Here is a 21,152-nt window from a genome sequence, read left to right as displayed (position 1 = left end):
TTTAGTTATTATTTAGGAAATATATTGTGGGCTTTTAAAATAAAATATGGCACCAACTACTGAAAAAAAGGAAACTAAACCAAAGGATGATTCAAAATCAGAGGACACAAAGAAGGATAAAAAGGAAGAGGAAGAACCAGAATTAGTAAGTTAAAAATTAGTATTTGCCTTATTCAATGCCTGGTATATTCAAAATGTTAAAATTAATTATTATAATTTTTTTAGAGCGAAGAAGACAAGCAACTTTTAGATGAACTTAATTTGTGCATTGAACGATTAAATGTAAGATTTTAAATCACACTTTTTTAAAAAAAAATATTGTATATATATATATAAACTTTTTATTTGGTAGGACTAATCAAATAATATTAATTTTTGTTAGGAAAGTGATGTTAATCTTTATCGTCAATCTTTGGAAATCTTAAGATCCAAGATTCGATCCTCGACTGCATCCATCACTGCCGTTCCTAAACCTCTTAAATTTCTTCGGCAACATTATGGGACATTAAAGGAAATATATGAAAAAATTGAAGACATAGAAAACAAGGTAAACATCAAAGTTACAAAAGCAAATTTGATGTGGCTGACATTTTATTTATTTAATAAGGAAACCTAATTAATTTTTGTTTGTAGAGATTTTGTGCTGATATAATATCAGTTCTTGGTATGACAATCTCAGAAGAGAGAGAATGTTTAAAATATCGACTTCTTGGTTCTCAAGAAGAGATCGGATCATGGGGGCATGAATATGTGAGGTAAGTAAAATGTTATTTACTAATATTCATGGGTATACAAGTATAAAATTACCTAAATATATATTTTGGTAAATTTTGTTTGAAAATGTCCTGTCTTAGAATCTATTGCCTAAATTTAAGCATTTAGTTCTTTCAATTTAAGTTCAAAATCAGATCATTAATTAGTCAGTTTGGGTGCTGTGATAAGCCAAAAAATAGTAAAATTGTCAATGTTCTTGTTAAAAGTAATTTTTTTCCTGATAATTTGTAGACATATATCTGGTGAAATCTCAGCTGAATGGCAAGATATCGATCCTGAAGCTGAAAACTCGAAAATGAAACTCGCTGAACTTCTTAATATTGTACAGGTAAAAAAAATAACCTCTTAATATTGTATATACAGTTTAAAAAATAACATTACTGGTCAATAAATTTTTTATAATTTTTTGTTCTGTTTATCATAAGTTGTATTTTATTTGAATAATGTTTTTTTTTCCTTTTTAGGATATTGTTCCTTATGACATGAAGCACAATGCTGAGACAGAAGCATGTGATTTACTCATGGAGATTGAAAAACTGGATTTGATTTTGAATTTTATTGACAAAACTACTTACCCCAGAGTCTGTTTGTATCTTGTCAGGTAAATTGCAGTTTTTATTAACTCTTAAATTATTTGATTTGTGTTTTTGTTTAAATACGTAGATAAATTTTCTATTAAAATATTTAGTATAAAAAAAACACTTCGTACTATAAATAAAAAATTTAAAAAAATTTATTTATAATAAGTAAAAATTTTTTGTAATAATTTGATTGAAAGTTGTAACTGATTTGTGTCTTAGTTGTGTGCCATACACCGCTGAGCCGGAAAACACAAACCTGCTTCAATGTGCTGTGCAAATATTTCGTAAATTTGATTGTTTACCGGAAGCAATGAGACTTGCGATGCAACTCAATGACATGGAACTTATTGAAGATATTTTTCTTTCTTGCAAAGATTTGTAAGTTTAGACTTAATGGTGTTAAATTTGGGCTCATTTCTTAATTTTTTTTAAAAAGTTAATAATTATTATAGATTTAAAATGCTTTTAGCTTTTTTAAAAATCATTTTATATTGGTTTCAACTACGTCAGCATATTGAATTTAATTGTTATTTTTAAGACCTAAATTAAGGTATTTTTCGGTTATTATCTATATTCATATTATAGATTTATGCAGTTTACAATTTTTTCACTTTTTTTAGATTAACCAAAAATATTTTTCACGAGTTATAACTTAAAAAAAAAAAAAAAATTTTTCTTACTTTAGATAGTATTACTGTTTTACATAAATACAGTTTACGATTTTTTTATATAAACATTAAATTTTTTTTCTAGATCCATTCAAAAACAACTTGCATATGCTCTGGGAAGACAACAAGCTTACTTGGAGTTAGGAGATGTTATGGATGCTGACACAGATGATCTTACTGAGATCCTCTCCAACTCTCATCTTAACATGAACTTTATTGCTCTGGCAAGGTAAATAAAAATGTGAAAAACTTATCCAAAAATGTTTACTTTTTGTTTGTATTATGATATTATATTCTATTTTAGCCTCTGTTAAATGGTTTAAAGATGCCTTTGAGCGTTATTGATAAGTTTTAAATAAAATGTATATTTATATTAACTGTAATTTAGATTGTAATATTTTTTGTGTAATTTTTATTTAAAAGACATGCCCACTTTTAAATATTCAATAAATATGTTTATTTAACAGAGAACTTGATATTCTTGAAGCTAAAACTCCAGAAGATATTTACAAAACTCACTTAGAAAATAACAGTAAGCTAAAATAAGGATTTATTTATAGCCTATAATTAAAACAAATAAAATATTTTTTAAAATTTAAATTTTTAAAAAAAATTTTAGGACCAGGAATGGGTTCAACTAATGTTGACTCAGCACGAATGAATCTTGCATCGTCATACGTAAACGGCTTTGTTAACGCTGCTTTTGGTGAGGACAAATTACTTACAGGAGAAGGAAATAAATGGATTTACAAGAACAAAGACCATGGTAAGTAATGTATATATTATTTTTTTGTATATTAAGATTTTTTACAATTAAAAATATTTTGTGTACAGGCATGTTAGCTGCTACAGCATCATTGGGTCTTGTTTTATTGTGGGATGTTGATGGAGGTTTGACACAAATCGACAAGTATCTTTACTCTTCCGAGGATTACATTAAATCAGGTTTGTGACATAATTTTGTTAAATTTTGACTAATTTTTAAAGTATTTTTCAACTATTTCATAGAACTTAATTTCGATTTAAAAAGTATTAATAATCTTTTACTAAGATTTAGTTTTAATTTAATTTTTTAACTTTTAGGAGCACTACTAGCATGTGGTATTGTAAACACAGGAGTAAGAAATGAATGTGATCCAGCATTAGCCTTGTTATCTGACTATGTTCTTCATAATAGCAACATTATGAGGGTTGGCTCTATACTAGGGTAAGATGAAATAAAAATATACGATTAGAATTTATACAGAAATTACAAAAAAGTTATATCTGTTAGGTGATAATATTACATTACCCTTTTTTCACTGATTTATTATTTTTTTTTGCAGACTTGGCTTAGCTTATGCGGGATCAAATAGAATGGATTTGGTTTCTTTGTTAACTCCAGTTTTGGGGGATTCTAAATCTAATATGGAGGTTGGTAATATTATTGATACTAAATATTTTTAATGTTTAAATTATTTTGCTTTTTTATTAAAAATAAATTCTAATTTATAATTTTTTTATGAACTAATGTTATATTAATTGAATAGAACTTATAATGTTCTTAATAATTTTGTTAAACTTACTAACTTGACAAGAACCCAAACTACCTTTTATTTTATGATTTTTTTTAATTTTCAAAAAAATTTTGTTAATTTTCAGGTCATTGGAATTACATCGTTAGCATTAGGTTTAATATCGGTGGGAACTTGTAATGGAGAAGTTACATCAGCTTTGTTACAAATTCTTATCGAACGTTCGGAATCTGAATTAAAGGAGACTCATGCCAAATACATTGCTCTTGCTTTGGCTCTTACCTACCTAGGTTCGTAAAAATAAAATAATTTTTTGATTTTTACTTTTGAAAATTAAATTTTTTTTTTATTAAATTTTTGATTAAATTTTTTAATCCTGTTTTACATTACAGGCAAGCAAGATGCAGTTGATACAATCTTAGTTGCCCTTCAAGTTGTTCCTGAACCTCTCAAGGGCTTCGCTTCAGTTCTTGTAGAAGTTTGTGCCTATGCTGGTAAGCAAAAATACCAAAGTTGTTTATATCTTCAGTTACTTTTAAAAAAAAGCTACTTTTAAAATGACTTTTAGAATTTAATGATGTTGTTCCTAGTATTTATGAACTACTTTTTTATCTTAGGTACCGGAAATGTTCTGAAAGTCCAACAGATGTTGCACATTTGCACAGAGAGTGCTGAAAAGGAGGAAGAGGGAGAAAAGAAGAAGGAAACAACCTCTGAATCCTCTTCATCTAAGAGCAAAAAAGATGATTCAAAATCAAAGGTAAATTTTAATTTTTTTACAATATTTCAAAGTATTTTTTTTGGGTGTATATTTGTTTGGGTATCCAAGACTGTCAAATTCCAGCTATTTTTTTAATAAATAGTTGAGCCAATGTTTTGGTATATTAATCTACCTGTTGTACTTACAATATATTACCATTAAGGTGATAATTAATAAGTACAATGGTTACATTAGTATTGTACATACAATAACAAAAGTCACCAATATATTGTTAATTTAATTTTTATTTTTTTATAGAGTGAGGACAAGAAAAGCAAATCCTCTTCCTCCTCTTCGGATTGGGGGATGACGAAGCACGCAGCAGCAGTGTTGGGAGTAGGATTGATTTCATTGGGAGAAGAAATTGGAGCTGAGATGGCTTTTAGAAGTTTTAGCCACTTAGTAAGTTTTGAAAATTAGCACAAAAAAATGAAATTTAATTAACAGATTAATTAGTTGATTTATATCACTTAGATGTTTTTTAATTTAATTTCTGGTATAATTTTTGATTTGTAAACTTTTTAATATAATTTTTGATTTGTAAACTTTTGGCTTAATGATAAATATTACATTACTGTTTTATTTATTTTTTTTTAAATTTGTTAAATTTTTTTTTTTAAATTTAGTTTTTTTGTTCTTAGTTGTAATCATCTAAAACTTGTATATTATTTGTAGTACCGATATGGAGATTTAGCTGTGCGTCGAACTGTACCACTTGCTTTAGCCCTAACCTCTGTATCTAACCCACAACTCCATATTCTCGACACTTTATCAAAATTCAGTCATGACTCTGATACAGAAGTTGTACATAACTCTATATTTGGCATGGCACTAGTAGGCAGTGGTAAGCACTTGTGGTATTTTTTATATTATTAAGTTTTTAATATAAATTTTTTTTTTTAATAAAGAGGGGGTTAACCATTTTTTGATAGCCACTTATTTGGAATTTTATTTATCTTAGGTACAAACAATGCCAGGTTAGCCCAAATGCTTAGAAACCTGGCTGTTTATTATTCCAAAGATGCCAGCAACCTGTTTTTGGTCAGACTTGCTCAAGGGTTGGTTCACTTAGGAAAGGTAAACTTAAAAAATATAAAAAAACATTTGTGTTTGAAAATTTTTAATATTCTGAATTTTTTAGGGCACTTTGACTTTACAACCTTACCACAGCGACAGACAACTAATGAGCCCAGTTGCCATGGCAGCACTGATGTCAGTTATCACTGCTTTCTTGGATGTTAAAAACAGTAAGTTGGTTATTTTAAGGTAATTTTTTAAAGTTTTGTAAAATTTTTGCTGACTTTGGTAAACACTTTTTTTTAGGTATCCTAGGGAAAAGTCACTACCTTCTCTACACTTTGGTCCCAGCTATTCAACCAAGAATGTTGGTTACTTTTAATGAAGACCTACAACCGCTTCCGATAAGTGTAAGAGTTGGTCAAGCTGTTGATGTTGTAGGCCAAGCAGGAAAGCCAAAAACTATTACAGGTATGTCAAATATTTTTTTTTTAATTTAAGGGGGTAGGTCCTTCCTTAGTTTTTCCTTTTTTATTGTGGCGAATAGTGTGGCGTTGGTGAGACTCGAACCCAAAACTTTTCGGCTCATAGTCCGTCGCCATGACCGGTTCACCACACTACCGAACTTTTTTTTATTTTATTCAAATTTTTATTTTTAGGTTTTCAAACTCACACTACGCCAGTGTTGTTGGCATACGGAGAACGTGCTGAGTTAGCTACAGAAGAATACATTGCCCTTACTCCAGTTATTGAGGGCTTTGTTATACTAAGAAAAAACCCTGATTTTGAATAAGTTTCTTGAACGCATTACAAGCTTAAAGTTCAGTTTAGTTCAAAAAATTCATTTTTTTACTTTGAAAAAAATTCTGACTCAAAAAATGATTGCGATTTTTTTCCCTTGAGAATTCATATTTTTTTGATGTCATCTTTTGAAAAAAATTAACGTTTGAAAACATTTATTGGCTTCTTTTTTTCGATACACTATCGTTATTGGGGATTTTGTATTTATTGTATTTTGTTAGTATATGAAATTACAGAAATATTCAAAAAACATTTGTAATAAATACACACATATAAATGCATTGACAATGTGCAATATAAAAAGCGATTAAGAAACTAGTTAAAATATGTAAATATCAACCAATAATCAATTTTATATAAAATTATACAAAATAAGCTGGCAAGCTTAAGTCGGTCCAAATAAGGCAAAAGCGTGTTCTCTTTAATTCCCGACTTCTAGAAACTACCCAAAAGTAAAACAGTTTCGTCTTATTGTATAATAGCATCATCTCTTAGCCTTTTTAGAAGCACAGAACGCCCGGATGGAGGTCGCTTGAATTTTAGTAAACACATTAGACAAGCTTTAAAATACTTTTCACGAGCACTATATACCCATACGTTTACGACGCTGTAAAATAATATGAAAAATGAAATGTTAAAAATTCAACCACTCTTTTAATTTAAAAATGAAGCCCATATTACCTGTTACACATTGTCAAAAAAAAGCAAACTGCTAGAGCAGTTGAGGCGTTTAAGCCTTCCATATGACTTTTATAAAACATCATTACAGACAACAATTGTGGAACTATAAAAAAAGTGTTTTTGTTAGTTTAGTTTTGTGCAGGGCACACAATAACTACAAGATAAATGCAACCATTAAAAAGACAAAATCAATTAAAGAACTTGAACATGCAATGAGTATAAATGTTTATCTAATTTTTAATTATACTTTTAAAGTTTTCTTGTCATGCTTTTATCAACTTAGACTATTGTCTTACGTATAGTAAGTGTAAACCCAGTTTGCATTATAATAACTGTCCATAACATTGATGTTTCGTTTTTGTAAGCCACATTTCTAACCCGGCATGTACGCGTGGTTATATTTCTTCTTTTCTTCATTTTAAATCGGGCAAGAATGTAAGTTCCGATAGTGATAACAGTCTAAAAGTATTTTTATTAATTTAAAATAGCTATAAACCTTCCATTATTTATATCATATTTAAAAAACAATTACCATTATAACAAGAGGCGCAGCAGTTAGCACAACAGTTGATACAATAGCCCCAGTAAGGTTATGAGTAAAATCTACTGGTTGAAAAGTAAATATCATGAGCGTTGGATAATAGGAAAAAAGCATTTCATTTGACAGCAGAACTGTTAAAACAAGGTTAGTTTAAGTTGTAAATTTTGGTCACTATCAACTAAAGTTCAGCTAGCTAAACAGAATATAGCAAAATGACATCAGGTAACTTGTGGTAATGCAAGGGCTAATGGTGATTCACTTAATAAATAAATAAATAAATGGTTTATAACACTTACGTGGAGTTGCTGATACAAGCAAAGCTAAAATCCAAATCAAGACCAATCCCAAGTTAAACTTATTGGGATTTTGTGACTTGTATTTGAATGGAAATCGGATGGCATATATGCGAAATATCCCAAAGTAAACCAGATGGTAAAGGGAAGCTACGAATCCAAGGTTATAAAATATTCCAGCAGCATTTGCCTGCAATGAACCTTTCCACGAGCTTTGAACCTCACGTATTTCGTCAAAGGTCGCATGGATTGTCCAAAAAAAGTTGTATGGAACAATAATTAAAAGCTGAAGCCCTGTAAAATTATACATGTATAAATTAGAATATACTGTCTGTACATTGCTAGAGTGGTTATGTCTCAATTTTTTAATATGTTATAATATTACTTTGAATATAATTTATACTGGTTAAACTTTTAGGTAACACAACAGTATATGGTACTTCCAAAACATACCTGTTAAAATGTCAGCAACCGCCATTGATGTTTTAAAGGCATTTGTTCTATTTATATTTGCGTGTTCGTTTACAGAAGTCCAAATAACTATTGAATTTCCAGCTATAATAAACATACCAAATAGAAAACAACAGGTAATATATATAGCAGCATTAGGTATGCTACAAGTGCTGCAACTCTTAACAGGTATATCAGAGCAGTCTGTTAGTTGTGTGGAATCGCAAAATGGTAGAAATACGAAAACCTTTGTTACATTGGTTGAGTTAGTTACGTTGGTTTCATAATTCATCATGCTGGCAGGTTGAACAAAATAAAATAAAAACCCAATGGTTTGTAAGTTTCTTTAAATCTTTCTGTAGTTTTCTTGTAGTATTTGCCAAGTTTTTTTAAATCTGCTTATGAATAGGCCTACCTTTAAAACATTTTTTTCTAACTTAAATTTCTTAACTTTTGTTTCTTTTTAAAATCAAAATATATCTAGTTTTAAAACAGCGTTTTCATGTTTTAAACCACAACATCACGTATATAATTAAGGGCACATAAGACAGGTAATAAATTATAGCGAACTTCGTGTTATTAATGACGGTATTTGATATTATATATCAACATAGCATTATTCTACGATTAATATAAAGTTCTTGTTGTTATTTTTCTGTGTAATTTTAGGTCGTATTTCTAAGGTAACATCTACAAAATCGTTTTGTGCCAAATTAAACTGCTTATTGTACAAACCACTTTTATAGCAAAAGGAAACCGCAAATGATTGATAAATAACACGCGTTGTAGCCTGAATTTTTTTAATTCTAATGATTTTTAATTTATTTTTTAAATGGTAGGCTCTTATCGCTATTGAATCATTTTTAAAAATTTCTAAACCTGGCCTTCTTGTTTGTTATTTCTCTTTTAAAGTTTTTCAGCCGGCGACTAAATAAATATCTATTCTAATGGTTTTTATTTTGGGATACGATTTTTATAGACACCAACTAAGATTTAAATAAACTTCTTAAATATTAATAAAGGACCCTAGGGCATCTTAGTCTTACCTCAATGTATTTTACTACGTACGAGTAGAATAAATAAATTGTTAGTGTTAAAGCAAAAATAACTTGTTTTTTTACTTTTTATAAGAAGTTATGTTGGCTTATCTACGTAAACAAGTTTTGCCTACTTGGATTTATGAGAGCCCTTAACACATAAATACTAACTTAAATTTTACAATGATAATTAACTGTCGTTAAAAATACCCTTAAAAGGCTTAACAACAACTTTTGTTAAAAAAAATGAGTAAACATTTAGACTACAAGTTTACGTAGTGAAGTAAAAAAACTAATGAACATCAAGTAAAATGCCACGTATGGACGGTAGTAGGGCTGATAACAATCGGCAGATGGAATGGTCAAAATCATCTAAAACATCGAGGATAAATAAATGAAAAAATTATTGGCGCAACAGCTACATTTAACAAGACAACAAATGCCGACGTCCTTCACGTAAAAAGTTACGTATTTTTGTACGTAATAGCAAACGTTAAAGCGAACCATTATGAAGTTACTAATATTTTAACAAATATTTTTTATGTTAATTTAGATTAAACCTCTAGGTTAGAGAATGGGTGAGGAAAATCAAAGATATAAAGAATCTGATTACATTGTGCAAAGGTAAATAATTTAAATTTAAAAATAAATGTTAACTATTTCATTATCATATAATTTGGGACAATACTAAAGTACGGGATGCGGGATAGTGCGGGACCGTATGTAAACATTAACAAAAATTTGCGGAATGCAGGACGGAACGGAATTTTTGTACTTTTCTGCGGGATGATTGCTGTTTTTATCTAAAGGGCTAAGGGGTGATGCGGGATTGACTTTAAAGGTCAAGAAATGATGCGAAATTGAATATAAAGCACAAGGGAAAATTAGGGAAGGGTATAAAAAGTCCGTCCTTTTCCGCATTCAGCGTTCCTTTGTTAACGTTTACATATGGCTTCGGTATTTCCCGCACCCCGCAACTTCCCGTATTTTAGTACTACCCTATAATTTGTTAAAAATTCTAACACAATTTATTAAGTTGCTGCTAAATATTAAAACCATAGATTTTAAACTTTTACTAGAGCTTAATGTTGTCTCTTTAAAAGCATAAATTATGTGGTAAATTATTATAATTTAAAGGACTTTCAAATAATATGATGAAATGTTTAGAGTACCAAAACGTCAAGGAAAAATATCTAACCTAGAAGAAAGAGTTTTTGAACAAGAAAAAACGACCAGAGCACTAATTGAAAAAGCTTATGAGGTTGGTATGTACACAAAAATTAATTTTGACTCGATGAAATTAATTTTTTGGTAACAAATTTATAACAATTTAAAAAAAAAATTGTTTAGTATTTTGCCTATTTTGTTTATGAAGACTTGTGTTGTATTTTTGAGTAGCAGTCATCACAAAAACATACACAAAGTATGAAAAAGTTAATTATTTTCAAGAATTTGCAAAGGATTCTACTTTAATCTTGTTTTCTTTCAGTATTGCTTTACTTTTTATTTCGTTCAAAAAAAACTTTTGTTTAAAATTTATTTATTTGTTTTTTAGTTAAAAGATAAATTGGTTGATAACGTGAGACCTTCAAGTATGGATGGAGCATTGCAGCAATTATGGCACGAACACATTAAAACTATAACCAATACTGTAAAAAGGTTAAGCAGGGATATAGAAGCTGTTAAATATGAGGTTAGTTTACTAATGTTTATCAATTTTTGTCTAATTTTATGGAAAAGTATTCAAATTTTTGATTTTACAATTTTCATGAATTTTTAGCATTTTTAGCTTTTAAATGCAATTTTTTCTATCTATTTTATTGTGTTACTCTTTTTTTATAAATTTGGTACTCACTTAGTTTCAAATTTATGTTATTATTGTTTAAAGATGTCAATGAGAGACTCTCATTTTCAAAATGCAAACTTCCAGAGTAAAAATGTTGAACATCTTGCTCAATCAGGAGTTGCTGATTTAAGGGGAAGGGTGGTAAGGTAAAAATGATTTAAATTTTTTTCCATTTTTTTTAACATTTTTAATAAAATGACTATTTAAATACTAATATATATAATGTTCATGTATTAGGGTAGAAAATTGTTAAAACCATCAAAAATAAAGTTTATATAAACCTTTTTCTATCATTATTTTATTTTTTGTCTGTATAGTTTTTGCTTTATTTTGTGTTTTTAAGTTTTTACTGTTTTCTTATATTCTTGCGTTGAATATTTATATTTTTTATTTATTTAGATGTGATACATCAATAGCAAGACTAGCTCAAGACATGAGATCAGCTTCAAGCAATGTTCAAATTGAAAACGAACGTTTGAAGCAAATAGCTGAGAGTAACAAAACAAAAGCCAATAAACTGGAAAATGAGGTACTGGTTTTACTTGAGTACTCTCGAGTTTATTGTGAAGAGCAAAAAGTTTTATTTAAAGCCTATTTTTATTAACCAGTCACAAAACAGAGTGAATTGTTATTAATTGATTTTTTTCTATGTTGTTTTTATGCCAAATTTTAGTTATTTTAGCGTATGACATTAAAAACTAATATTATTTATTTTGTATTAAAACTTAAATGAATATAGCATAATTTTTGATAATTTTTTTTTATATTACATGTGACGTTTAATTTATTTATGTGGAATTTTTATTATTTCAGGTTTCTGAGTTGACAAAGAGGATTGATTACCTGTTAAGTTCACAGGAAAACAGAATTGAATCCATGCAAGGAACAAGTTCTAAACAACTTGAAACCATCGACTTTCGCATTAAGGTTTAAAAATTTTAATATTTATTTTACATTATATTTTTTTACAACTTTTTTTGCTAATTTATTAATTATATCAGTGCTTGTGGTTGTATTAAATTCTTTTTTGAATTTATTTTAATTCCCTTTTTAATTTTTTTTTGTCTTCTTCAATTCACAGAGAATGGTTGAAGATTTAAGATTAACGATCGAAAGTAACAAACGCTGGGGGGAGACAGAGAGGCTTAGAATTGAGCAACAACTTATGCAGATCGTTGAACTTAACTCGAATATAAGCCAACAAAAACAGGTAAAACAGTTGTATAATATTCCAGAGATTTGACCTAAAAATATATATATAACAATTTGTTTCTTAATGATATAATGTATTTTTTATTAAAAAAGTAATCGCAAAAATTTATAGCAAGTAATGCATGTTAAACGAAGACCATTACCTTACAATACCTTTTTTTAGGAAAGTTTTGAGAACAAAGTCATGGAAAGAATCGAATCTCTACAGCGATCAGTCGACGAATGCCACGAGGAATGTCGTAAATGTCGCGAGGACGTCGCCGAAAATTTAAAACGAAATGACGTCAAAAATCGCCTGGATCAAATGAGTTTGCACATTGAGTCAGAATTAGCCAGATTGAAACAGGAATATCGAGACGGGTTTGATTCTGTGAAAGAAATTATCGACACAACAAACCGAATAATCAACGCAAAAATTAAACTGGTTCGGGACGACCTATCCAGGGATGTTAACAACGTGAAAAAAATGGTCGTTCTTATTTAACAAGTTATGCAAAAACTGCACTTATTTATCTCTTAGTTTTTAGCCTTAGCACTTTTATGCCAACCTTTTTCTTCCATCTCACCTATATCACTGTATTGTAAATAGCTCTTAATGTATATTAATGCCTTTGTACAATGCTTTTTAAACATAATGAACATGAATAAAATTGTATAAAAACCGAATACTAAATGTGTGTTGTTTTTGCTCAATGTTAAATCAACCTTTTTTTCATATAAATAGATGCAATTGGATGTTGTAGAGCTTACAATACTAGGCCCTAAGGTTTTAGGTCTTGGAGGTTGAAATCTATGCGTTCGCTATTGCAGCGCGGTTAAAGGCGCCGTCAACGATCTTAGGGTCTTGCCTAGCCAAAAACCAATCGATTGACTAATAATCGTATGTTATAACCCACATTATTTTAAAAAACTAAAAATCTAGAAACTGGATCTTCTAACAAAATTCTCTCATGTTAATGTCATGAAAATGTTAATTTTTTTATTGAGGATAAATAAATTTGATAAAATTTTGATTGACTTTTCGCTTGAGTGACCCGCGTTAGAAAGCACGTGTAGTTTTTGTTGACGTTTGGAAAAAAACTACTAATTTGATAAAACTTAAGCTTATTAGGTTATATATGCGGTATAATTCGTACCCAATTAAAATATATTGCTATGGAGAATACAGAACAGACTGCAAAGCCACACAGAACTAGACATGCAGGTAGAAAAGTCGAGAAAAGAAAAGCAAAAAAGCAAGATGCTGACACTAAGTTGCGAAACCCGAAAGCTTTCGCAATCCAAAGTGCCAACAAGTTTAACAAGGCATTCAGAAGGTAAAATGTAACATAAAATTCTATATTTAAAAAAAATATTTATAAGTGAGAATTTAGTACAAACCCCGGCAGCCTGGTACAAATTACAAATTTAATCTCAATCAAAATTTGTTTATTTTCAGAGCCCAAGATGTGAAGTCAAAAAAGCACCACATCCCAGTTGTTGATCGAACTCCTGTAGTTCCTCCTCCTGTTGTTGTGGCAATTGTTGGTCCTCCCAAAGTTGGAAAAACAACTCTGATGCAATGTATTATTAAAAACTATACAAGAGAGAAAATCTCCAACATAAAGGTTGTTTAATATTTTTGAATGTTTTTCAGAGTTGAACTTCTTTACATATATGCATTTTTTGATGTTTAAAGGCTACTTTTACATTTGATGATAATGTACCTTATATATTTATGTGCCTAATTAGATGTTTTGTTGACTTAGAGTGCAGAGTAGTGACTATTACCTGGTTTTGAATAAGGTTTAAGGTTGACAGAAAGAACTGCTTTTAAATCACAATATTCAGAAATCAATAATAGTTAGAATGTGGTTTTTTAAAACCCAATAAAAAATAAGGTTCACGTTAACTGTCCGTACCCACACAAAACTGATAAACACTACGTACCTCCCAAATTTACTCGTAGCTTGTACAAAACTCTCCTACGCAACGCCTTTTTCGTTTTGTGTGGTTCTCTCTAACAACAAACTTAGATGGGGTTGGGGTAAGGGTATATATATTTAAAGACTAAGATGATGTCTGCAAAACAACCAGCGGTGTTCAGTAAAGTCGCAAACTTAAAACAATAGGTCTTGTCTGACGACTATTGTTAATCAACAAGCGTACTGCCTAATTTGGGACATAATCAAACTTATAACTGTTTAATTAAACTATATTACAGTTTAATTAAGTTATATTACACTAAAATGTAGTAATTTATAGCTAATGTTTATTATTTATTGTTTATTATTTATTGGCATAGGCTACATTGCGAGAGAGCTATCTCGTAAATATTACGCAACTCCTGAATTCACTGGTTTTGAAAACGTAACTTTTTTTTGTTGAGGTACGGACAGTTAACGTGATCCAAAAATAAAACTATATATATATGTTCTTTTTATATTAAAGATGTTAATTTTCTTCATATTTTTATGTAGGGACCAGTGACGCTTGTGTCTGGTAAAAGTCGAAGATTAACAATTATTGAATGTAATAATGATCTTACTTCAATGATTGACATTGCTAAAGTTGCTGACTTGGTAAAACCATTTGTTGCGTAAAATTTTAAATATTGAAGAGTAATGTTAAACCAAAACAGTCAATAATTTAAAAAGATTAAAAAATAAACTAATTCATTTTTTTAGATACTGCTTTTGATTGATGCTAGTTTTGGATTTGAAATGGAGACATTTGAATTTTTAAACATTTGTCAAGTAAGATTTATTATCTTACCCATTTATTAATTAAATTTTTTTTTAATAAGTCATCATTATCTGCTTTGTAAATACCAAACTATGTTTTTTTTTCTATACTTTTAGGTTCACGGTTTTCCTAAAGTGATGGGAATTTTAACCCATCTGGATACTTTTAAGCAACCAAAAGTTTTAAAGAAAACAAAAAAGGCATTAAAACATAGGTTCTGGACAGAATTATACCAAGTATGTACAAACTTATGTAAATATATTGGATGAAAAGTTATATGTTGTAGTTGTTTAATAAAGCTAAGCCCATTATTTTTTTTATTTAAAAACTAATAAATGCATTGCTTTAAGGTGGTAATACTTTTGTTTATATTTTAGGGGGCAAAGTTGTTCTACCTAAGTGGGATGGTGTTTGGTGAATATCAAAGAACGGAAATAAGAAACTTATGTAGATTTGTGAGTGTTATGAAGTTTAGACCTTTAGTATGGAGGACATCACATTCATATGTGGTTGCTGATAGGTAGGGTTGTGTATAACCAACATTTTAAAATTATGGCGTTTTAAATATAACAGTTTTTTAATATATTTAATTGTATATAGTTTATTTACATGATAGTTAACCTTTTTTCTGTATTTTTTGTATCTCTTTTAAATGTTTACTTTTAGGCTTTTTTGACAACAAATAATTTTTTTTTTAATAGAATGGAAGATATAACTGACCCAGAAAAGTTGAGAATTGAACCGACAACAGACAGAAATGTTTCAATTTATGGATATGTTAGAGGAACACATCTTAAACAAGACACCACTGTTCATATTCCTGGTAAACTGTAAACTTAGTTCTATCATAAATTTTTAAGGGTATATATTTATTTTAGGAAACAATTCTTTCTGTTATTGGTACTTCTGTTATTGGAAGTGTTGCTTTATTTTCTATTGTTTATCATTTACAATTAAAATGTAGTTTATTTTATGTATATTTGTAAATTAATAAGCTTTTTTAATGGAATCTACCATGTTTAATTTTTAAGGTTGTGGTGATTTTTACCTTCATGACATTTCACTTATTCCCGACCCATGTCCATTACCTGAGAGAGGTGATAATAAAAAAAGAAGGTAAACCTTAGATTTAACTTTTCATATTTGTTTTAAAATTATCAAATTTAAAAATTAGACCTATAATGTGAACTCGTACCAAAATAAAAAATGGAATTCAGTCTTGCCAAAATGATTAAAACTTGTTAAAAATCTAATCTTTTAAATCAAGATCACTTGATGTCCGAGAGAGAATGATTTATGCTCCAATGTCAGGCGTCGGAGGAATCGTGTACGACAAGGATGCGGTTTATATTGATGTAGAAGAAGGAGCCGAGAAGAAAAATGTTGAAGAAGTGAATAAATATCTTTTTAAATTTATTTTCTATTATGTAATTTTTTAGTTAAATTATTGGTTTTCTTTTAACAAATAATTTCTACTAAAATCTGAATTTTAAAATCTGTTGAAAAGTTTTTTTAAATAATTTTAGGATGAAGATGAGATGCTTGTAACATCAATGGTGGATTCCAACAAAACAATCGACCTAAAATTAGCTGAAAGTAATCTCACTTTGTTCAAGGGAAATCAACCAATCAGCAACAAGGATGCTGAAAAGTAAAAAGTTTAATAATTTAGCAAAAAAATTATACCCATATGTTCATTTAATAAATCACGTTAATTTTTTTTTAATACTTAAATTTTCAATTTTCTTTTTACATTTATTAATTTTATATTTTTAGGTTGATTGACATTAAGATGCCAGAAGAGAAAAAAGTCATCTCTTCCGATGGTAGGATCAGAAGAAGAGCTGTGTTTACTGATGATGTCACTAACTTTAATGACGATGTCGTCGATTCTGATAATGATGTCACTAAAGCAGATGACAGTGGAGTAGAAGATGACAGTGATGAAGGTAAAAACTTTTTTCTCAGTAACTACTTTTTTTATTAATTTTTGTTGAGTTTAATATATATAAAATGTAAACAATTTTTGTTAATTTTTTGAAGACTCTGATATTTCAATGGAAGACCAAGACCAAGATGTTACCATGGAAACCAAAACCACTCAGCCCTCTAGTGATGAAAGTTCAAGTGATGACGAACTTTACTCTGATGCCAAAGGTCAATTAAAAAAAGAGATTGATGCTGAGTCATCAGATAATAGTGATGAGTCATCAGATGAAGAAGACGAGTCAAGAGATACCAGTAACATACTAGAAGATATTGCCGAGTCAGAAGAAGAAAATGAGTCGGCAAGTAGTGGTGAAGATGAGTCAGCAGATGATGAGGACGAGTCAGCAGAAGATTCGGAAATGGAGGAGATTCAAACAAAAAACAATCCTGATACAACTAGAAAAAGTAAAATAAAATCATTTTTTGTTTGTTTTTATTTACAAAAACCTAGTTGAAATGTGTGTAAAAAATGGTTTAATTTATTTTTAGATACCAAAGAAGATTCTTCACTAACTTGGAAAGTTGACCTTAAACAAAAGGCTCACAAATCTTTTATTGAGGTGAGTTGCTTAATTTTTGTTAAAAATTAAAAAAATTAGCGACACAAAACATAACTTTTTTATATATTTTCTTCAACTTAATGTTAATTTTATTAAAAAAAAATTTGATTTATGTTATTTAAAATAATAAAATGATTTTTGTTTTACAGAGACAGGCATCGTCAACAAACCTGCGAAGATTGGTGTACGGGAACGATCTTGTTGGAGGAAAAGAAGAAGAGGAGGAGGGAGAAGAAGAAAATATTGCTGGAGGATTGTTTAAAGTTACTAGAAAAGCAAACATGGACAAGTAAGAAAAAAAATTATTTTATCTTAAAACGTTTTTTTTTTATAAAAATTATTCCTAATATTTTTTATAGAAATAGTCGCGATAGTGTTGACTGCACAAGATCTATCATTAAGAACATTCGTGATTGGTTGAAAGTTCAGGAGTTAAGGGAGACTATTTCTGATTGTTTTGTAACAGGAAAATGGCAAGAGGGGGAAGACGCTAAAACTTTATTAGATCAGGTAATCAAAAAGGAAAAAAATAAGTTAACTTAATCTTTACAGTTCGCAATAATTATGTCTTATAATATATGTTAAATTTGTGTCTCTTAATTTGGAATACCTTTTAAGGATGATGAAATTTATGGTGATTTTGAAGATCTTGAAACAGGAGAGAGTTTTGGTGAAGTGAGAGAAACAGGGGAAAAGGGCAACGATAAAGATGAAGTTGCCAATGTTGGTGGGGAGGTTTGTAAAATTTTAGTTTAACATTATTAGCATTTTATAGGTATTTTTATTTAATTTTTATCATTTTTTTGTTTAGTCTAAAAAAGATAGAGAAGCAAGATTGAAAGAAAAAAGAAGAGAAAGAAAAGAGAAATTAAAAGCAGCATTTGATCGAAATTATGACATTGAAAAATCATCTGGAAATTTAGCAAAGGTTTGCATATAAAAAATAAATAGAATTCTTAAATCGTTTTTATTTAAACTCATTCTGAATAGCACTTTTTTAACAAGATAAATAATTTAAATAAAACTTACAGGGAGAGACTACATTGTTTGATGATGTGAAAAGAGAATTAGATGAACAAGCCAAACTAAACAGAGAGGAGTTTGCTAACATGGATGACAATGAACGAATTAATTATGAGGGATTTAGGTAATTTCTACTAAATTTTTTTTAGAAAATTAAATTGCAATTTAAATCAGTTAAAATGAATAAAATTTAATTTACTTATTTTTTTAACTTTTTAGACCGGGCTTGTATGTGAGGCTCGAGCTAAAAGAAGTTCCTTGCGAATTTGTTAAAAACTTTGACCCTAACTACCCCCTAATATTAGGGGGGTTATTAGCAGCAGAGAAAACAATGGGGTATCTTAGAACGAGGGTAAAAAGACATCGCTGGTATAAAAGGATTCTTAAGGTAAAATATTAAAGACAATTTAAAAAAATTCTTGTCTTTAAAATTCTATTTTACAATTGTATTAGTTCTTTTTAAATTAAAGTACACAAAAACATATTTCTTTTAATCAACACCAATCTAAAAAGCTATAGTTTATAGTTTTGTTGCATTTTTTGGGTTTTTGATGAATGTATATGCTGTGCCGAATATGGTATAAAACATAACTAAATGTTTATTGAATACAGACCAGAGATCCTCTTATAGTTTCCGTGGGATGGAGAAGGTTTCAAACGTTACCCATGTACTACATGGAAGACCATAACCTAAGACAAAGAATGGTTAAGTACACCCCCCAACACATGCATTGTTGTGCTCTGTTTTGGGGGCCTATCACCCCACAGGTTTGTTAATGTTAAACTTAAATGTTTTAGTATAAAATGTATTTAAAATTTATTTTTTACAAAAGTATATTTTTTTAAATATTTGTTTGTAAGTTTAAATTCTTGATACTATTTTTGAGGTTTATATGACTAGTTTTTTTTTCTTAGGCTACAGGGTTTCTAGGTGTTCAATCTATCAGTGGTTCAACACCTGATTTTAGGATAGCAGCAACAGGAACCATACTTGAATCTGATGCAAGTACTCAACTTGTTAAAAAGTTAAAGTTGGTTGGTTATCCATACAAAATATACAAGAACACTTGTTTTATTAAGGTAAGATTTATTTTATACAAGTTTTATTTTTTAGATTTAAATATTATTTAACTCACAACAATACATTACATTTTATTGCAGGGCATGTTTAACAGCCAATTAGAGGTTGCTAAATTTGAGGGAGCAGCTATTAGGACTGTGAGTGGCATAAGGGGTCATGTTAAGAAAGCTGTCGGGGGTACGAATAATAAAAAGGGTAACTTAGGGCCCCCAGGAAGTTTTCGGGCTATGTTTGAAGATAAAGTGATAATGAGCGACATTGTGTTTTGTCGAACCTGGTACCCAGTTCAAGTAAGATTTTATATTTTTTGGTAATTTATTTTTTTGGTCTTTTAATATTTTATTATAAAATAAAATTTAGGTACCGCGCATGTATGTGGTGGTTAGCAATCTGTTGCTAAGCAACAAGGACACATGGTCTGCCATGAAAACTGTTGGACAACTGAGATATGAACAAGGTTCGAAACCAACTGTTAATGAAGACTCACTTTATAAGGTAATAGTAATTTTTATCATGCAGTTAAAAAGCATTTTTTGTGTTTCATTTCTGGACAAAAATCAATTTTGTTTCTTTTTTTAGCCCATTAAAAGACCAGAAGGTAGGTTGTTCAACAGTGTAAAGATCCCATCCACTTTACAAAAGAGTCTTCCATTTAAATCCAAGCCAAAGAATCAACGAGCTAAAAAATTAAGCAAAAAAGAAAAACTTGTTAAAACTGCTGTAATTAGGGAACCAAAAGAAAGACAGGTAAATATTGAATAAATCTTCTTAAAAAATTTTAAAACTCCAAAGTTTATTTATTCTAAAAAACTAAATATATTTTTATTAGATGGCAGCATTATTGGATGCATTACATACCCTGGACAAAGACAAAAAGCGTCGCAAAAAAGAAGATCGCAAAGAAAAGCTTGCATTCCACAAGAAAATGTTAGCAAAAGAGGAAATTAAAAACCGATTTAGAAACAAAGAAGCTAAGAAAAAGATTTATAAAGCCTTGTCCAAATCAGAAAAACATAAAAAGAGTAATGCTGATGATTAGATGGGTATTGTGAACAATTGTTTAGATTTCCAATAAACTCTACTTCTTTATTATTTTGGTGTGTATAAGCAAAAAAAATCACTAAAAATATAAAACCCTTGTATTCATTAAATGAAATAACAGCTCATTAAAATATATTTTTATTAGAAATGGCAAAATTATATGTTTTAATGTGTAAAAAACAAATTGCAAACATTTTTCAAATATATCAAAATTTAATTAGAAAATAGAAATTTAATCGTTGTGAAAACGAAAATGTGAAAAGACGCTCGGTCGCGCGCTTTTTGTTTAGTCAAAATAAATCTATTCAACTTGCGCTTAACTAGAGCTTAGTTTATAAAAAAGTTATTCAGTTTAACGACACCGCAAAAACTTTGTCGTCGGAGAAAGTTTATTTAGTAAGAGGAGTGCCTTTAACAAACGTGCAACCTTTATTTACTTAAAAGACAGAGAAAGAATTTGATTCGGATGTCACTAAAACTAGGAATGTCATTTAGTTAAAATTAAAATTGGTTCTATTTACTTTTTTAAGCAAATTTATTCTGTTAATATAAAACGTTG

General features: G+C 29.1%; 4 protein-coding genes across 4 annotated transcripts; 3 read left to right on the top strand and 1 right to left on the bottom strand.

Annotated features, from left to right (window-relative positions):
• The first annotated feature begins 3 nt into the window (after nt 1-3).
• Nucleotides 4-6,390, top strand: LOC145752264 (26S proteasome non-ATPase regulatory subunit 2-like). The gene is made up of 22 exons (XM_082568519.1): nt 4-145; nt 226-282; nt 383-547; nt 634-755; nt 1,006-1,102; nt 1,239-1,375; nt 1,575-1,733; nt 2,109-2,252; nt 2,491-2,555; nt 2,643-2,789; nt 2,858-2,968; nt 3,107-3,230; nt 3,349-3,436; nt 3,665-3,827; nt 3,930-4,031; nt 4,155-4,297; nt 4,556-4,699; nt 4,973-5,141; nt 5,259-5,374; nt 5,439-5,544; nt 5,621-5,785; nt 5,974-6,390. Exons 1-22 carry the CDS (start codon nt 47-49, stop codon nt 6,105-6,107), a joined length of 2,757 nt encoding a protein of 918 aa, XP_082424645.1. The 5' UTR covers nt 4-46; the 3' UTR covers nt 6,108-6,390.
• A 193-nt stretch (nt 6,391-6,583) lies between these two features.
• Nucleotides 6,584-8,521, bottom strand: LOC145753320 (uncharacterized). Its single transcript, XM_082569730.1, has 6 exons — nt 8,084-8,521; nt 7,634-7,924; nt 7,329-7,468; nt 7,093-7,255; nt 6,797-6,899; nt 6,584-6,722 (listed from the first exon to the last, which is right to left on the bottom strand). The coding sequence occupies exons 1-6, from the start codon at nt 8,373-8,375 to the stop codon at nt 6,584-6,586; spliced, it is 1,128 nt and encodes a 375-aa protein (XP_082425856.1). The 5' UTR covers nt 8,376-8,521.
• Nucleotides 8,522-9,564: 1,043 nt separating this feature from the next.
• On the top strand, nt 9,565-12,829 carry LOC145752826 (protein FAM81A-like). Its single transcript, XM_082569175.1, has 9 exons — nt 9,565-9,580; nt 9,671-9,741; nt 10,285-10,378; nt 10,673-10,810; nt 11,006-11,109; nt 11,363-11,492; nt 11,777-11,890; nt 12,045-12,173; nt 12,339-12,829. Exons 2-9 carry the CDS (start codon nt 9,692-9,694, stop codon nt 12,657-12,659), a joined length of 1,080 nt encoding a protein of 359 aa, XP_082425301.1. The 5' UTR covers nt 9,565-9,580; nt 9,671-9,691; the 3' UTR covers nt 12,660-12,829.
• A 420-nt stretch (nt 12,830-13,249) lies between these two features.
• LOC145751802 (ribosome biogenesis protein BMS1 homolog) lies at nt 13,250-20,777 on the top strand. Its single transcript, XM_082567906.1, has 25 exons — nt 13,250-13,491; nt 13,614-13,782; nt 14,635-14,736; nt 14,842-14,910; nt 15,016-15,135; nt 15,277-15,419; nt 15,601-15,722; nt 15,931-16,015; nt 16,167-16,290; nt 16,426-16,550; nt 16,676-16,848; nt 16,943-17,293; nt 17,378-17,448; nt 17,598-17,737; nt 17,808-17,958; nt 18,067-18,183; nt 18,260-18,376; nt 18,480-18,595; nt 18,691-18,859; nt 19,084-19,239; nt 19,387-19,551; nt 19,633-19,842; nt 19,913-20,047; nt 20,132-20,299; nt 20,382-20,777. The coding sequence occupies exons 1-25, from the start codon at nt 13,331-13,333 to the stop codon at nt 20,589-20,591; spliced, it is 3,669 nt and encodes a 1,222-aa protein (XP_082424032.1). The 5' UTR covers nt 13,250-13,330; the 3' UTR covers nt 20,592-20,777.
• The last annotated feature ends 375 nt before the right edge of the window (nt 20,778-21,152 follow it).

This window comes from Corella eumyota, chromosome 5 (genome assembly GCF_963082875.1).
Source record: "Corella eumyota chromosome 5, kaCorEumy4.1, whole genome shotgun sequence".
Taxonomy (NCBI): Eukaryota; Metazoa; Chordata; class Ascidiacea; order Phlebobranchia; family Corellidae; genus Corella; species Corella eumyota.
Note: the sequence above shows the minus strand (reverse complement) of the source record. Positions and strands in the feature narration are given on the sequence as shown.

Bases quoted from the DNA above. Each gene is read 5' to 3' on its own strand.
- LOC145752264 (XM_082568519.1), top strand. From the start codon at position 47: ATGGCACCAACTACTGAAAAAAAGGAAACTAAACCAAAGGATGATTCA. The intron at 1,376-1,574 runs GTAAATTGCAGT...TTTGTGTCTTAG, and splicing joins GTCTGTTTGTATCTTGTCAG to TTGTGTGCCATACACCGCTG. The intron at 4,298-4,555 runs GTAAATTTTAAT...ATTTTTTTATAG, and splicing joins AAGATGATTCAAAATCAAAG to AGTGAGGACAAGAAAAGCAA.
- LOC145751802 (XM_082567906.1), top strand. From the start codon at position 13,331: ATGGAGAATACAGAACAGACTGCAAAGCCACACAGAACTAGACATGCA. The intron at 17,959-18,066 runs GTAATCAAAAAG...ATACCTTTTAAG, and splicing joins CTAAAACTTTATTAGATCAG to GATGATGAAATTTATGGTGA. The intron at 18,860-19,083 runs GTAAAATATTAA...TATTGAATACAG, and splicing joins GGTATAAAAGGATTCTTAAG to ACCAGAGATCCTCTTATAGT.
- LOC145753320 (XM_082569730.1), bottom strand. From the start codon at position 8,375: ATGATGAATTATGAAACCAACGTAACTAACTCAACCAATGTAACAAAG. The intron at 7,256-7,328 runs GTAATTGTTTTT...AAATACTTTTAG, and splicing joins CTGCGCCTCTTGTTATAATG to ACTGTTATCACTATCGGAAC. The intron at 6,723-6,796 runs GTAATATGGGCT...ATTATTTTACAG, and splicing joins TTTTTGACAATGTGTAACAG to CGTCGTAAACGTATGGGTAT.
- LOC145752826 (XM_082569175.1), top strand. From the start codon at position 9,692: ATGGGTGAGGAAAATCAAAGATATAAAGAATCTGATTACATTGTGCAA. The intron at 10,379-10,672 runs GTTGGTATGTAC...TTTGTTTTTTAG, and splicing joins TAATTGAAAAAGCTTATGAG to TTAAAAGATAAATTGGTTGA. The intron at 11,891-12,044 runs GTTTAAAAATTT...TTCAATTCACAG, and splicing joins CCATCGACTTTCGCATTAAG to AGAATGGTTGAAGATTTAAG.